The sequence below is a fragment of the Ictidomys tridecemlineatus genome, chromosome 11 (assembly GCF_052094955.1).
Source record: "Ictidomys tridecemlineatus isolate mIctTri1 chromosome 11, mIctTri1.hap1, whole genome shotgun sequence".
Classification (NCBI taxonomy): domain Eukaryota; kingdom Metazoa; phylum Chordata; class Mammalia; order Rodentia; family Sciuridae; genus Ictidomys; species Ictidomys tridecemlineatus.
The window spans coordinates 122,047,193-122,063,670 of NC_135487.1; the positions used below are offsets into that span (position 1 = coordinate 122,047,193).

A 16,478-nucleotide genomic window follows, 5' to 3' on the forward strand; every position below is an offset into this window, starting at 1 on the left:
AAGAACTAGAGAAAATGAGAGTGAGGGCAAAAACATTCTTTTGCCTAATTGGGCATGTAATTGCAATCATCTGTTGGTCTCTGCCCACAGGTGGAGGCTGACTGGAGATTATGACTACCCTCTGTTGGTAAGTTCCCCAAATGCTAGTTCTCATGGGCACATGGGTTAGTTTCCTGGGACGTCTTTCCGGTGTACAGACTCCTGATAGGAAATACTATCAAGCTTAACTGTTTCCCACAGTCACTCAATTTCTGCCCTTGGCAGTTTAGCTAGGTCCCTGGCTTAGTTGCCAGTTCTCCTGGGAGAAAAACCACCAAGCTAGCTCAAGTCCTGTTGAGTTAACTGGACCTTCATCTGATTCACAGGAAACTCACACTTATTTCAACACTGTTCGTTTGACTCCTATATGCTTGCTAACTCAAATGGTCAGAATGATGGCTCTTTCCCTGTCAGCCTTCTCTCCCTGCTCCAGTGATCACAAAGAACAAATCCACAAGCTTGTTAGCAGATATCTGGAAATTGAGATGTTAGTCTCTTCTTGACAGTTCACCAATTTCTGTGAGTGATTATCTTGAAAACCTCTCACTTTAAGGACAGAAGGCACAGCCCTTGATCCTTTGGCTGGGGACACATGACTTCATAAATGCTCTTTCTCTTTTCATGTCCATACCACTTTCTGTTTGCATCCCGGGGAGGAAGAGGTTGGAGACTGGGGTGTGGTTTAGGGTAGCAGAAATGACCGTCCACCTCTTAAGGACACCTCTAGAATGTTAGTACAAGACAGTTCTCCAGGTATCCTTGGGTCAAACCGAATCGCCCTTCTTTTTTTGGAGTTCTCAAGAATAATTAGAATGTGCTAGGAAGGGAGTATCCTGGGATAGGGAAGAAGGGCCTGAAGCAGACCAGGCCTCATTCCTGCCCTTCCTAGGGAATGGAACATTTCGGGCTAGGGAGGAACTTCCCCAGACAGCCCAGGATTTGTTCTTTCCCCTCTGGATGTCCTTCAGAGCTTTGCCCAGTGAGTCACATTGCCTTTGAGGTGTATAATCCTGGGGTGGGGAGGGCTGCCTTTCAAGGTTCCCCAGCAGTGGTGCAAGTAGGACATGCACAGGCAAGACTTCCTCCGCATCAGGCAGCTTTTTTTGAAACTTGGAGGACCAGCCCCAATGGAAAGTCTTCTTTTGTCCCTTGCTGCCTGTTATAAGTAATAAGCCTGGTTCACATAGCTTAGTGCACATGAGTGTGTTCTGTCTCGCCAGGCACAGGCATGAGTAACACTGCAGCCCAGGTTGCAGAGGTTGGAAGTGTTCAGTCTCCTACACACACCTCTAGTGGTAGCTATCCTCCACGCGGTGGGAGCCCTCCCTTGGAATTGGTCATTAATGAGCCTGCTTCACAAAATTGGTGCTATGAGTATGAAGGCTTTCTAGTGAAGTGGAAGGGAAAGTACCTCCCCGTACCCAACCCAGGATGGAAACTTTAGTCTGGGAGCACAGACCGGTCATGCGGCTGGATGAGGCATGGGGAAAGAATCGTGATAGGTAGGACACAGGTTACCTCCTGTATCCCGAACCCCACAGATATGGATGGGTTGGCTGCAAGGACTGAGGCAGGGAGAACAGAATGTGGAAACAGAGAAGTGAGGCACACAATTTGTTGGGTACTTATGTGACTGCTTATTCTGAGACTAGAAAGCTCACACGGCAGGAACATATGGACTCTGAGGCACATGACAGAGATGGAGAAAGAGGACTCAAAACAGTCCCTGGGACACCTGAGAAAAACCAATGCATGGAGTGTGGACCTCCACCGTGGGAACCTATCTAAAGGATGGATATGGAAGAAGCCAGAGAGTCTCATACATCCCAACTGGTGTGCAGGCTGGCTGTGTGTTTGTTTGATAAAGGGACACTACTGACTCAAACGTCTCAGGCTGAATGGTGCAATTGGAAATGATGCCAAAGTCCTAGGTCCCCTCTAGAAGTCAACGCCCTAATCTATCCATCAAGATAAAAAGGGAAAGAAAGGGACTCAATTCAGACTTTCCTGGGGCTCTTGTGTACTGGAACTCATATGAAAATATTTCTGGGGGAAAATTAAATTGATGAAATCAGGAAGTTTAGAGATAAACACAACCACCTGTGGTGCTTATCTGCTTGTGGGCAGGGCCCAATGAGCCACTTTGGGCTCCAGAGACCGTGGTTCCCACCACAGAGTACTTATGGCTATTGGTGTTTTGACCACTTGTGGCCCACGGCATCACTGCCACCTGAAGGAGTATGTTCTCACAGATGAGAATTCAAGCCATAACAAAAGGACATGTCCACTCCTGCCTACCAGCCAGGCCCCACTGGGTTACTGAACAAAAGCAGTGCTACATATTCAATGAAAAATAGGACATTTGGCTAATTCAAAAGTTGGTACAGATCAAACTGTTAGAAACTACTCCCTGTTGCAATGTTGCTCAGTTGCCACTGGTCAAAGAGGTCTTCGGGGCATGGAGACTGACAACTGACTCTCTCAAGCCGAATGCCAACATCATGTGAGCTAGAAGTCAAAAACGTATTGCACAGACAGTCAAGCAAAACATGTAAACCCCGGCATCACCCACCAATAAAAAAGGAGGCTAGACAACTAGTTAGGATCTTTGTGTCTGAATTTGGCAGAATTTACCCAACCCCCTTAATTAAGGTGAATAACAAAGTCACCAACTTTGAATAGGGCCCTTCGCAGCAGTAGCAGGGCTGGGAGGCCATTCAACACCTAATGGGTCAGTCCCCTTTGGAATCTTTAGAACCTGCCAGCTCAAAGGAGGTACAGGTGCCTACAACCCCTTTGCCTGCTGATTGGATTCAGTCGCAACAGAAACTTCCACTGGGGTGCACCAGCCTCTCGTATTTTGGGCACACAGGTTGCTAAGACAGTTGCTAGATATGATTCTTTTGAATGACAGCTTCTTGCTTGCTGTTGGGCACCAATGGGTACTGGGCATCTGATGGCCAGAATACCTCAGGTGACACTACTGCCTGAACTGCCCATTCTAACTTGGGCACTGTCAAACCCCACAAATAATCTTGAGCAATCTCAACACAGCTCAGTTCTCAATGGAACTCTGCATGCAAGAGATGGAAATATGCATTCAGCCTTGGACTCAGTCAAGACTCCCAAGGGGACTGGTAGGCTCTATAAACAAATGGCTGGCTTGTCAGAAGGGACCAAGCAACACATAGGGGATGCTTGGCTCCTCCTGTTGCTCCCTGGAGCCCAATACTCAGAGATGTGCATGTTGGCATGATGTGTTCACCTGTTTGATATTGCTATCGCAGAAAACCTACCAGGCATGGTGGTGCATTCCTATAATCCCAGCTATTCACGAAACCGAGGCTAGAGAATCACCAGTTTAAGCTCAGTGAGACCTCATCTAAAAAATAAATAAATAAATAAATAAATAAAGGCAAAATTCCGGAAGTTTGTATTTTATAAATAAAACATGTTAATTTAGCTCACTGCTCTGAAGGTTTAAGGGCATGGTCCTAGCATCGGCTCACCTCTGGTGAGGACTTTGTGGAAGATGGCATTACAGGGTGAGAGTATATATGGAAGAGATCACCTGGCAAGACAGGAAGAAAAGAGCTAAGACAGCTGAACTTGCTTTATAACAGCCCATTCTAATTAGAACCAATTCACCCTTGAAGGCCAGCACCAATCCCTTCAGAGTATGGTGCCCCAATAACCTAATTACCTTTCACTAGGCCCCATCTTTTAAAGGTTTCCTCACCTCAGTACCACCACACTGGGGACCATGGACTCCAGCACATGAACTTTAGGGCATATCCTGAAACCATAGCCAAAACCGTGGCACACTGTTTACTAAAGGTTCTGCAAAATAACAGATAGGAGCCACAAGCCTGGGGCTGCCTTCCAGTCTCAGAATGGTCATTTTTTTGACTGACACTAAATGTGGACATTCTACCCGATATTCCAAACTACACGTAGTGGTGATGAGCATCCAGGTGACCTCTACCATCATAGCTCATTCTATTCTCACCAGCTCGTGGGATATTGCTAACAACTCAGGAAAATGGCAACTAAATGATTGAATCATTAGGGGATCCTCTTATAGGAAAAAGAAATATGATATCAGCTTGCCTCCTGGAAAGAAAAAACTATATGTCACTCATATAGATGCTGGAACTAGCAGAGCTGTCCTTTAGAGACAATTTGTGTCATGTTTTTGGATGCCCCATGTACCTTATTCTGACCAAGGAATATCCTTCACTGACCAATCTGTGTACAACAAGTGCACTGTCTGGGATAACATAGGCTTTACCAAGACCTGTCACCTGCAGACCAATGGAGCCATTGCACAATGAAACAGCCAATTCACTCCGAAACTGAAAAGACATTGAAATAGCCTCCTAACAGGATGGACAGTAAACTCTGCACTCCAGGACAAGGAAAACACAACACTGTGGTGCATATTAGAAAAAAATGAGCTTAGTGGGGTAAAGGTGGACCAGGCAGGACCTGATTAGACTGCACCTGTGAAGTCCAATCTCAGTGTTCCCAACCATTCTTATATCCTTTACCCTTCAGAGGGCATGCCCTCGCCCAGGGTGAGGGGATGGTTCTTGATGCCATAGTATCCCAAACAGAGCCCCTGGTCTTCCTACCTGGAAGTGACAACTTCTCCCAGTGTCTCCCTTCTGTGGGGTCACACAGCAATGGGAGACAGAACTACTTGATACTTGGTCTCAGCATAAACGACATCATTATCAGAAAGAAGTCCTGGTGCTGCCAAACTTAAAACAGGAGACCAACCTGATTAATCTATTACTTCCAACCCCCACCTCTCCCCGCACCCTGTGTCTCCCTCATCAGAGCACTCACCAATTATATTCTAAATGGCTCTTGTTAGTCTAACTTCTCCCTAAGCCCCACAAGGGGCAAGTCAATGTCAGTTTTGTTCATCTGTGTACCCACAGTCCTCACACCCAGAAAGCACTTGATATTTGCTGACTAAATACATGTGTTTATTGACCAAATATGTGAGTAAATTGTGTCTATGGCTTTGGGAAAGAGGGAGATCTCTGTGTTTTGGAAAGGGGTCCTGTTGCTACACCACTGTCCCCACTGTCCCACCTTCCTGAGAACGTTGCTCTCTATATTCACTTCCTATACCAGATTATGTATGCAGGAAATCGTTGAAATAGCTAAAGTGAATCTGCACTTATAAATTTATAAGTCAGTTTTATTTGATCAACACTGTAAGCATTTGTCAAAAAGAAAATTATGAGGAAGCCAAGAATACCATATTGCCCTAAACTTTTTGCTCTTTTCTTTACAACCCTTTTCCAGTTGATTAAAAGCCTGAATCAAGCCTGGTATCATGGTGCATGGCCTAATAATTCCAGCCACTGAGGAAGCTAAGATAGAAGGAGAGCAAGTTTAAGGCTAGCCTCAAGAATTTAGTGAGACCCTGTCTCAAAATCAAAAATCAAAAAGTCTGGGATATAGAGTGTCCCTGGCTTCAAAACCCAATACCAAAAAAAAAAGAAGAAGAAGAAGAAGAAAAAGTCCAGTAAGAGTTTATCTCATAGGGTACAGAGACGCATGATGGATTTTGAGGCGTGAAGGAGTCTAATTTGGTTACGCGTATTACTCTATTAACATTGAGCAGCATGGATTACAAGGGCACAAGACCACTAGAGGTGAGAGGACCAATTGGGAAACTATTGTGGTGATCTAGGCAAAACCTGATGAGGACCAGGGAATGAAAACTTAAGCCAACAAGGAGCAATTGAGATGAGGAGGAGGGTATTTGAGGGGAATTCCGGATGTGAAATGGACAGGGCATCCAAACTGAGTGCAGGAAGTCAGGGAAAAGAGACTCTGGCATGACTCTCAGTCGGTTCTAGAAATAGAGGATAGAAGAAGATCTGAATGGGAAGAGACTGAGGACGAGCCTGAGTGTGATGGGCGGGAGCCGCAGGCATGAAATCCCTGATGCTGAGGGGAATCAAAGGGTGTCAAGGAAGAGGAACTGGTCAGTTCTAATATGTCCAGGTAAAATCTGGAAAGCATTCAGATATTTGGGGTGAAGAAGTTGTTGGCCCTGGGAAACCCTGGTTGAAAAGCAGGGGTGGAACCGAGATCCCAGTGAGGTTAAGTGGGAGGGAAGTGGTGGAGACAGAACTTTTTAAGGAGCTTGACCTTGATGGTGTTTGGCTTAACTCTTGCATGGCCGTGCCCAAAACAGCTGACAAGAATAACTCGGAGGAGGGAAAGTTTACTTGGGACCCATGGTTTCAGGGATCTCATCCAGACGGCCGACTCCGTTTCTCTGAACCCAAGATGAAGCATCACATCATGAGGGAAGGGCCTGATGGAGGAAAGCGGCTCAGCTTATGGTAGCAGGGTCAGGAAGCAGAAAAGGAAAGAGAGAGGGAGGGGCCACAGGGAAGATTGGCTCTGCCAGGGCACACCCCAGTCATGTACACCCTCCCGCCATGCCCCACCTGCCTACATTTACCCCCCAATCCATTCAGACTAGCATAGACTGATTATGTCAATGCTCATAATCTAATCATTTGCCTCTGAATGTTCCTGTATTAACAGGAGTTTTGGGGGGGACACCTCATATCTAAACAGATGGAGAAGGAAAGAGAACACCTAATAAAAGCTATCTTTTATAGTTTTGTCTTTTGGATAAGAGAGGCATTAGGGTGTATTAGTTTCCTGTGGTTGCTATAACAGATTACTACAAATTTAGTGACTTTATACTAATTTACTACCTTACAGTTCCGGATACCAGACGTCATAAAATAGGTTGACAGACAGGTTGGCAGGGCTGAGTTCCTTTTGGAGGCTCTAGAGAAGAGTTCCTTACCTTTTTCCAGCTTCTAAAGGTTTGCTCCTTGGCTCAAGTCCTTTCCTTGGTAGTCAAAATCAAAGCTGAATATCTTCCTCATTCTCCCCACCTCTGCCTCTGGTGATACATTGCCTTCTGTCTGACTCTTATAAGGACACTTGTGATTGCATTGGGTCTGCTCAGATAATCCAAGATAATTTCCTTATATCAAGATCCTTTATTTAATCAGAGCTGAAAAGTCTTTTACCATGTAAGGCAACATATGCACAGGACTTGAGGATTGCGATATGGACATCTTGGGGTAGGAACATTACATTAGTTCCCACATATGGTATCTGTCTGACATATAACAAGTGCTAAAATTATTATCATTATCATCATCATCATCATCTCTATTCTGAGGAGAAATAGCTATCAGAAAGAAATACATATACATAGGTGGAATTGAAGTGCACCAGTAAAACCATTAAAAGTGAAAAAAGTAAATAAATAAACCCAGTTTGAGGAAGAGAAAACAACACTTTAGACCAAAAAAAGATGGGGTTCAGAACATAGTTGGAAAGAGGAACATTCTGAGATATTATGCATAGCTGGCAATAATTTTGAAAAGTAGCATTCTCTACATATTTGTTTTCCTCTTTTATTCCTCAAGCATGATTCTATTAGGAAAGGATCACAGGATGGTCCTTGCTTCTGCCTATCCCTACCATATGTATTGTTATGTAAGTTCTCCAAAATTTTATCTCTTGTTTATGATTGCTTCTCCCAGAGCTCCAAAGGATATGTGTTTTTTGCAAACTGGATGCTCAATAAATGCTTTGGGATAGATGATAAATAAATGAATTAATAAAAGAACAAATGAACAACTTTAACATTGATTTAGAGTGATCAGAAAGTAGCAGCTCTGACAGCAGGAACTTCCTGCAGGAGACCCATTGTGTTGGAGAAGTTGAAAGAAGTTGAAGAACAAGAAGAGAGGTGTCCCGGGAAGAAGGAACTCTTCAAGAAAAGGGAAAGATAGGGATGCAAATAGGTGCATAGGAGTCAAGTTTTCCCCTTGAATGAAAACTTGACAGGTCATCAGGAAGGCATTACAAGCCCCTAAGAACGAGTTTTTTGCTGATGAAAGATAAACCGACAGTGAAGAATAATGGTACACGCTTGGAATACCAGCTTTTTGGTTGGCTGAGGCAGGAGGATCACAAGTTTGAGGCCAGCCTGGGTAATTTAGTGAGAGCCTGTCTTAAAACAAAAAATTTTGAAGGGTTAGGGATGTAGCTTAGTGGTAGAGCACCCCTAGGTTCAGTCCTCAATACCCTGCCCCCCCACACACACACACAGATAACTAACAATAACTAATTACAGCACACACTGTGCTGGGAATTTGCTACGAGAATTGATTTCAGGTACTCTTACACTAAAAGGAAAATTATGTGAGGAAATTAATGTGTAAATTTGCTTGACTGTAGTAATTATTTATATATAAACATATACATCAAACATTTTCTATGCCTTACATATGTATGATTTTATTTTTTTACCTTAAAAATTATTAAAAAAAGTTAATTACTCTAGTTTTTTTCTTTTTTTTTTTTTTTAGAATTTTAACATTTATTTTTTAGTTATCGGTGGATACAACATCTTTGTATGTGGTGCTGAGGATCGAACCCTGGCCGCACACATGCCAGGCGAGCGCGCTACCACTTGAGCCACATCCCCAGCCCCATTACTCTAGTTTTTTAAACTAAGGATTAAACAAACGCAGGGCCTTGAGCATTCATGCTAGGTAGGTGCTCTTCCACTGAGCTATATCCCCAGCCCATTACTCCAGGTTTCTAAGACATGAGAAAATTATTATGTAAGTAGGTGCTGTGGTGCCTGCGTGTAATCCCAGCAACTCTGGAGGCTCAAGTTCAAGGCCAGCGTACGCAACTTAGTGAGACCCTGTCTCAAAATAAAAATAAAAAGGGATGGGGATGTAGCTCAGTGGTAGAGCGCCCCTGCCTCACCCTGGAATTCAATCCCCTGTATTGCAAAAAGAAAAAAAAGAAACACTGAAAGAAGGAAGGAAAAGGAAGAAAAGAACAGCACCACAATAAAAAGAGCATTCTGGAAAACAGACTTGTGTTGAATTTTTTTTTTAATCTTAAATTAAATGCTTGGTTCTAAAACGAATTTCTCCATGACCTCCAGCAATTTATTCAGTTTCGTTGAGCCTCAGTTACCTAAGGGGATAAAGTAAGCCGATGGAGGTAAAGCACTTAGCCTGGTTGCTGGTGTAAAGAAAGAAAGAATGCAATACATTCTGGTTATTACTGTCTCCCAGGGCTGCTGTTATAAATAAACTAACATGTCAAAGCGCCAGGAGAGCATCCTCATGGAGGCTTGGTAATTTGAATTTCTCTCTTCCACATTAGAAATTTAAACTCAATGGTCTCAGGGCACAAGAGACATAAGGAGCTGGAAGCTCCTGAGACTCTGTGGTCTTGGCCTAGGTGAGAAGACTCAGTCTGTGGGAGACCAAGTGCTTGGAATTTAAGCATCAGTACATGACGTCGCCCTTTTCCCCACCTGAATATGTAATGTAGTCTCATCTCCAGGCAGTGTCGAGACAGGGCCATGAGGCAGACAGCAGAACTCACCTTTACGATGGACAGAGACCACACTGGAAGGTATGGGTTAGGTGGGCGGCCACAGTGGCCTTTCCAATAGGGAAGCTTGAGACTAGATTTACCCACATCATCATAACAATCCATGGAAAACCATAGGCATCTCCCTCATGGAGACATGCTCCTGAGAACCTTAACAGAAAGGAAACATGAAAGTGTGTGCTTTCCAAACCCCAAGGACAGAGTGACGCCTGCATGGAGAGAGGCCAGGAGTCCTGTTTAATAGGATTTCTGCTCCAAGAAAGGAAACACCAGGAATGTAGAGAAGATGTTCCCCCAATACCATGCTTCATTGATTTATTCTATGCAGCCTTCGAGACACTGTGATCCAAGTCACCCACAGAAGCAGGTCCAGTCCGTGGTGAACACTCCTTCCATGGAGTGGTCAGCTACCCGTGGGGTTTGCCTTGGGGATCCTAGAGGGAGCTCAAGCTCCCTGGCCTTTCAACGGGACTCAGTTTCTGGGCCCTGCCACTTTAAAAAAGAAATAAAGACAATTCAGCTTGATATCTCTGTCAGTGATGGTGACGGGGTAATGAGTGGCATGGCCCTTTCCTTCGGGTCAGCAATTGAACCTGGACATGAAGCACCAGGTCCAGAGCTCCGCCCTGGACGCCTCAAACACAGCGTAAGGGATTATGAACTCCTCATCCAAAGTGGGTTTGCCAGTCGAGCCACAGTCTCCAATGAAGCACTGGACTTCATAATGAGAGAGGGATACAGAAGAGAAGGAATTTAGAAGTCCCATCTGTTTGGGGAGACAGATCAGTACCCCGAAACAAACAAACAACCAACCACAGATAAAACTGCTACTGATACGGGTTTCTTTGGGGGAAAGGGGGTGGTGAAAATATTCTGAGATGTGATTTTAGTAATATTTGAAAACCTCCCTGGATATGCTAAAAAAAAAAAACCACTCAACTGTCTGCTTCAAACAGGTGGATTATACGGCACACAAACTGTGTCCCAATAAAGATTGGAAGAAAAGACATGAACCACGTGCTTTACTGGACTAGGAAGTGAGAGCCTAAAATTATGGTCCTGATTTACTAAGCCAATCGCCAACTTTGATTATTTCCCTCCTTTTCACCCATTTCCGCATCCATTAGGTGAAGGGGTTGGACTAGATGTCGGTAAACTTCCTATACTAGTTCCCTGGGGCTGCCACAACAGATTACCACTAATGTGGTGGTTGAAAACAACTGGAATTCCACCAGCAGTCTGAAGGGGTCAATTCCTTCCAGGGGGAGAATGCATTCCTTGTTTCTACCCATCTCCAGTGACCATTGTCATTCCGTGGCTTGGGGCTACATGTCTGTCTGCTCTGTCTCACCTGACCTTCTCCTCTGTGCCTCTCTCCCTCAAATCTCCCTCTTAAAAGAGTACGCGGAGGGATGGGTTTGTGGCTCAGTGGTTTGCCTCACATGCGTAGGGCACTGGGTTTGATCCTCAGCACCACATAAATAAATTAGAAAGTAAAGGTACTATGTCCATCTACAACTAAAACTTTTTTTAAAAAAAAATTGTTTTAAAGAATACATGGATTGAATTTAGGACTTACCTGGGTAATCCAGGATCAACACCTCCCTCTGAGATCCTAAATTGAATGGTCTCTTCCCAAGTAAAGTAACATCCATCTGTTCCAGAGAACTGTCTTGGAGTTGGAAAGAGAGAAGCAATTCATTAACAGATCTTTGCAAGTTTGTAGGAGAGTTACAAGAACCAAACTGTGAAAAATTGAACCCGCTTATCTTTTCCAGACACCCTGTCTTCACTTCCCTCCCTTTCCATGCTGGTTCTTATTTAAATAACTCACATCTGTGTGGAACTTAATGGTTTGAGAAGTTATTACAGATTTAGCAGCTCATTTCATTCCCATAAAAACCTATAAATTTGGTATTATCACTGTACTTCCATTCCTGGTAAGTAAATGGAGGCTCAAGGTGATTAAGTGACCTAACCAAGGTCATTAGCATGGAAAGCAGGAGTGCATACACTAACGTCAGTCCATGGGCTCCAAATCCCGTGGCTCCCTCTCTGCCATCACCTGCCTAAATTTTGGTACAGCACCAAGAGATTCCAGATGGGGTGAATGCATTAAGAGTAGATCCACCTAATCCCACTCCTCTTGCTAAGCATAGCTTAAAAAAAAAAAAAAAACCTGCACATTATCTATAAAACCAACAGAAGAAGAATCTGAAACTTGGAAAAGAAGGCAAACCAACCTGGAAACCTGAAACTCAAGGGATGAAAACGGTAGTGAGTTCTTCTTGTCTCCTGTGTCCTAGACTACAGCCAAACTGTGAAAAATTGAACCAACAAGCATAGACAAAGTCCCAAGAAAAGCAAAGCCTGCTTGCTCTCTCTAGCCAAAGCAGGAAGAAAAACACACAATCCAGGGCTGGCGTCGTGGCTCAGTGGTAAAGCACTTGCCTAGCATGTGTGAGGCATTGGGTTCGATTCTCAGCACCACATATCAATAAATAAAAAAGTCCATCAACAACTAAAAAAATTAAAAAAAAACAAAACAAAAAAACACACAATCCAGCAAGACAGAAAACTTTTAGACAATAACTGCCCTAGTGAGTCACAGCTCAACTCCCACCCCTCTCTAGGTCAAGTAGGGACCCTAGACTTCCTACTTAGACCCATCTGGGATGAGGTAGCCCTCCCCAACCCTGGACCCTCACCAGGGTGCTCTCAGAGAATGGATTGTGAAACCAAGGCTTTTGACCCTGCCCAAAGTCCTGTAACTCCCTATCCAGCGGTAACAAGGTACCCCACTTGACGGTGCCAGGTAGAATCAGAGAAGTCTACCTGAGGAGTCTGAAATCCCACGTCCATCAGCCATGAGAAGGCACCACTCCCCCACCCCAGGTTTGCAAGGGAGAGTGATTGGAGAATCCAGGCCATCTCTCCTGCCTGGCATTACTAAGTGACACCCCCAGCACACACCAGGATGGTGTCCAAGGAAGCCTGCGGAGGTGCATATAGCTCAGTGGAAGAGCACTGCATGTGTCAGGCCCTGAGTTCAATCCCCAAAGCCAGGGTCTCTCCAGAGCCAAGTCTCATCGCACCCAAAATGTCCTATCATCAATACCCCGGACCAGAAAGATCTCACCTTAAATAGAAAAAGACAATCAGCAGATGACAATACTGAGGTGATTCAGATATTGGAACTATCCGACAAGGATTTGAAAGAATCATAAAACTACTTCAAAGAAGCAATTATAAATACACTTGAAACCAAAACGGGAAAAAAAATCTTAGAAGATAAAAAGAAGAACAAAAATGGAAATATTAAAATGAAGAATACAAAACTACTAAAAAAAATCAATGAAGTTGAAGATAGAAAAAAATAGAGATGACCTGGATTGAACAATAGATTTTCCTTCTCGAGTTTTCCAAATTATGTTTGACAACTGAAGTAAAACACATAGCATTATCTGCATGTGGATCTAATGTCTATCAAAGAAGAATCTAATAAAATTATAAGTGGGAAAGGTTCAAGGTCTTAAAGGAAAATAATGTTTCTACATGTATTTCAAACTGACAGAATATGGACACCAGTAGATCTTTGTGTAATGAAATAGCTCTGTATCTTGTTTGTGGTGGTGGCTACAAGAATCTGTAAGCCACGCTGAGATGGCACAGAATGGCATGTGTACATCATAGCAAGGTCACATCACTAGTTGTGATTCTGTACTGTAGCTCCATTGGGGTAAGCACTGGGGAACACTTGTGAAGGGCACTTAGGGCCTCTCTATATATTGTCACCAGCTCAGCAGGTCTTTTAGCTCAAACACAGCTAACAAAGAAAGGGTTGGGAAGAATCCCTTACTACTCTGATGAGTATAGCAAGGTGGTGATCCCACCGTGGCAAAGAAATCAAGAGGTAAACAGCATGTATACATTTTTGGACTAGAAATTAACATACTCCTAAGCTCTTCTCTTATTGGGCCTGCACAAATTTGCATACAAAAAAATGTTCACAGGTGGTTCAAAATGTGCTTAAAATTGTGTTCGATCAATGAAAATGCATTTAAATGAGGGTCCTTCAGGGAAGGGGTTTTGGTCAGATCTGCACTTGGTTTGATGTTGGTTTGTCTGTCTGGAGCCATGGATGTCGTCAAGGAAGGTCCTTCTGCCATTTATTCCAAGCATGGAACATGCATCCTTTTTCTTTCCACAGTCTCCAGTTTAAACGTGACCCTATATTCCTGCCTCACTCTCTGTGTAACTTCCTATGTATCTCAAATTACTTCAAAATAAAAATTGTTGAAAAAGAGGATTGAAGGTGGCGCCGTCTTTCCACAGGCAGTTGGAGAACCCCCTTTGCAATCTGGAGGTCATCCATGAAGGGAGGTAGTGCTCTGAGTGCAGAGGTGTCTGATCTAGAACCTCTAGCTCAGACCTCAGTGACATCACAAAGCCTTGGAAACCCCAGCCAATACCCACAAGCTTTACCAACCATTGTCTCGGGACCATTGGCCTGGGAAGCAGTGGGTCAACCTTGCTGAGAAAACTCCTTCCTTTGCCTTCTCTGCAAATCCAAAGGAAAATGGTCCCATGTGAGGAACAGGATCAGTAGATACTTGGATACAGCTCCAATTCCACTCCCAGGATCACACAAAGAGCAAACCCAGCTCTCTTGGTGTTTTTGTTTTCTGGTTTTGGTTTTTGTTTTTTTCGGGTCTTGTGCACAGTCGGCTTAACCACCCGTCTCGCTGTCTTGGAGAACCTATGTCTTCTCCGCAACTCCCGGTTTTCTCATGGGACAAGGGTACATTCGCCACTGCCATATCCGATCCCGTCTACCTAGTAAAAGTTCTCTTCTTCTTTGCTCTCCTGATGACTCTGATCACCCTACTCATCCTGGCCTGGAAGGTCACCAAAGGCAACAGCAACAAGAACAGACAGCAGGAGGCCACGCTGCTGGCCTGAAGATCTAGCCTCCCGGTGGAGACTCCATTGAGGAGGAGACCTGGCAGGCCCAAGAGGCAGAGAACCTTGGAGGCTCGAACCTGGAAAAGAAGATCTGGCTTTAGCCACCCAGTCCCCACCCCCCAACGCCAGACCTCGCCCCCGGGCCTCGTTCCCATCCTCTCCCCCCACCCCTCTCGTAACACACACTTATCCTGCTGTTCTTTGGCTTGACCCAGCTTCCAAATGTGAATGTCTTCTCTCTCTGGATCTTCTAGACTGAAATTATAAATGGCTCTTGATTTCTGCATTAACAGAGGAAAAAGAATCTGTGGAGAGTTAAAAGTCGATTGCGAAGCTCAAAGTCTTCCTTTTTAACTTGGGCACGTGTTGACTATTGAATATCGAGAGCTCACCCATCTGAAACCATACCAGGAAGCAGTACCGGAAGCTCACTTCTGGCAGGCCCTTAAAATGCAGCAGCTTACCCTACCCTGCCTTCTAGAGAAAGCCCTTCCCCTCTTCACCTAATGCTGGAAATAAAAGAGTATTTATTCTCAAAAAAAAAAAGATTTGAAACACTAAGTACTTTTCTCTCATCCTCCCAACTTAGTGGGTTAGCAAAATTTAAAAATATCATATTCTAAAGTGATCATTTTTTCTTTTTTTATCTTTTCTGAATTTGGAACAAATTAACTCTCTTTTCAAATGAAGTCCAAATTAAAGAGGCAATTTTTTTTGAAACCCGTACTCTCATGCAATTGGGTTTGGGTTACCATAGGCGAATTTGACCATTTGCTTTAAAAAATGGGTATTTGTCTAGGTGATAAACTTCTATGCCCGACCCTCTATGTTAACCTTTTCTCTTAGAAGCATAAAATCAGGTGTCCCCGGACCTCCACTTTTAGGCGCACTTGACTCTGGACGTCTCAAACCGATAGCTCCTTCTTTAGAAGTTTTTCTCTTTGCTTAGAATCATGGGACTGGGTTCAACCCTCCATAAGCGTAAGTCCCTCCTGGATTCCGGACCACGCACTCTGTGTATCTCAAACATAGGTCTTTTGCTTCCACTTTAACCCATAGAAATTGAGAAATTGGCCCCTTGTGCTGAGATATTGGTGTTACTACTGGGCCAAGGGGTATCTACCCCAGACAGGGCTCCCTGCCACAGCTCCTCCAGAACCTGGTGGTGGTAGTGGTGGTGGTTTGAGGGGTTGACCAGCTTCAACAGCAAACAGACCACAAGTCGCTGGCAGATGGAATAGGAAAGCTGTGTGACTAAGGACAAAGACAGATGCCTCTCACCTCTAGCCACTTGGGCCCCCTTTGTTAAAAGCCAGCTCCCATTGCTCTGCAGCTGGCTGTCCCAGAGATTCTCCATCCTGAACACCGCTTAGGAAAGAAAGGGGAACGAAGATGGGTACCTGGACGTGAGCAGGCGGGGTTTCCACGCATCCGTGCGTGGTGAAGAAGGGCCACCATAGTTGTGTGCCTCAGAGCTTCAGAAAGACCCTGAGCTCCTGACACTCTCCAAATATTTCTCTGCTGTCCTGCAGCAGGTAAGAGGGCGGACTGTCAAAAAGAGGCACAAGACGAGGCTGGTGATATGGGTGGGACCAGAGCTCACAAAACTCTGGTTGGAAATACCAACTGAAGACAGAGCAGTGGGGTGGGGGTTGGGGAGGAACAGATCTCTAAAACTCCTTCTCGTGAGTATATGCCTTCATTTAGTAGCTATGTGTATGTATTTAAAAACTCCTGGGCTGTGTTCCATACTTCCAAGACACTGAAAGTCACCCTCACATAGACCTGAGGCCCATTTTTTTCCATCCTCCAGGATCTCCATAATCCCCAAATTCCTGATGCACCCCCCACGTTCTCGGTTTCTATTATTTGGGACTCAATGACAAACCAGCCAGACTGCATTGTAAGCTTATGACCACCAGATGGCAGCAAAGGGTCAGTGAACAAGCATCCAGGGAGATAAGGGACCCTCTCCCTCCAACTCAAATTAA

The 16,478-nt window shown here is 44.4% G+C and overlaps 1 protein-coding gene across 1 annotated transcript; it reads left to right on the top strand.

The window, feature by feature from the left end:
• Positions 1-14,283: 14,283 nt before the first annotated feature.
• Smim42 (small integral membrane protein 42) lies at positions 14,284-14,597 on the top strand. Its single transcript, XM_078027224.1, has one exon. It carries the CDS (start codon positions 14,284-14,286, stop codon positions 14,482-14,484), a length of 201 nt encoding a protein of 66 aa, XP_077883350.1. The 3' UTR covers positions 14,485-14,597.
• Positions 14,598-16,478: the final 1,881 nt, after the last annotated feature.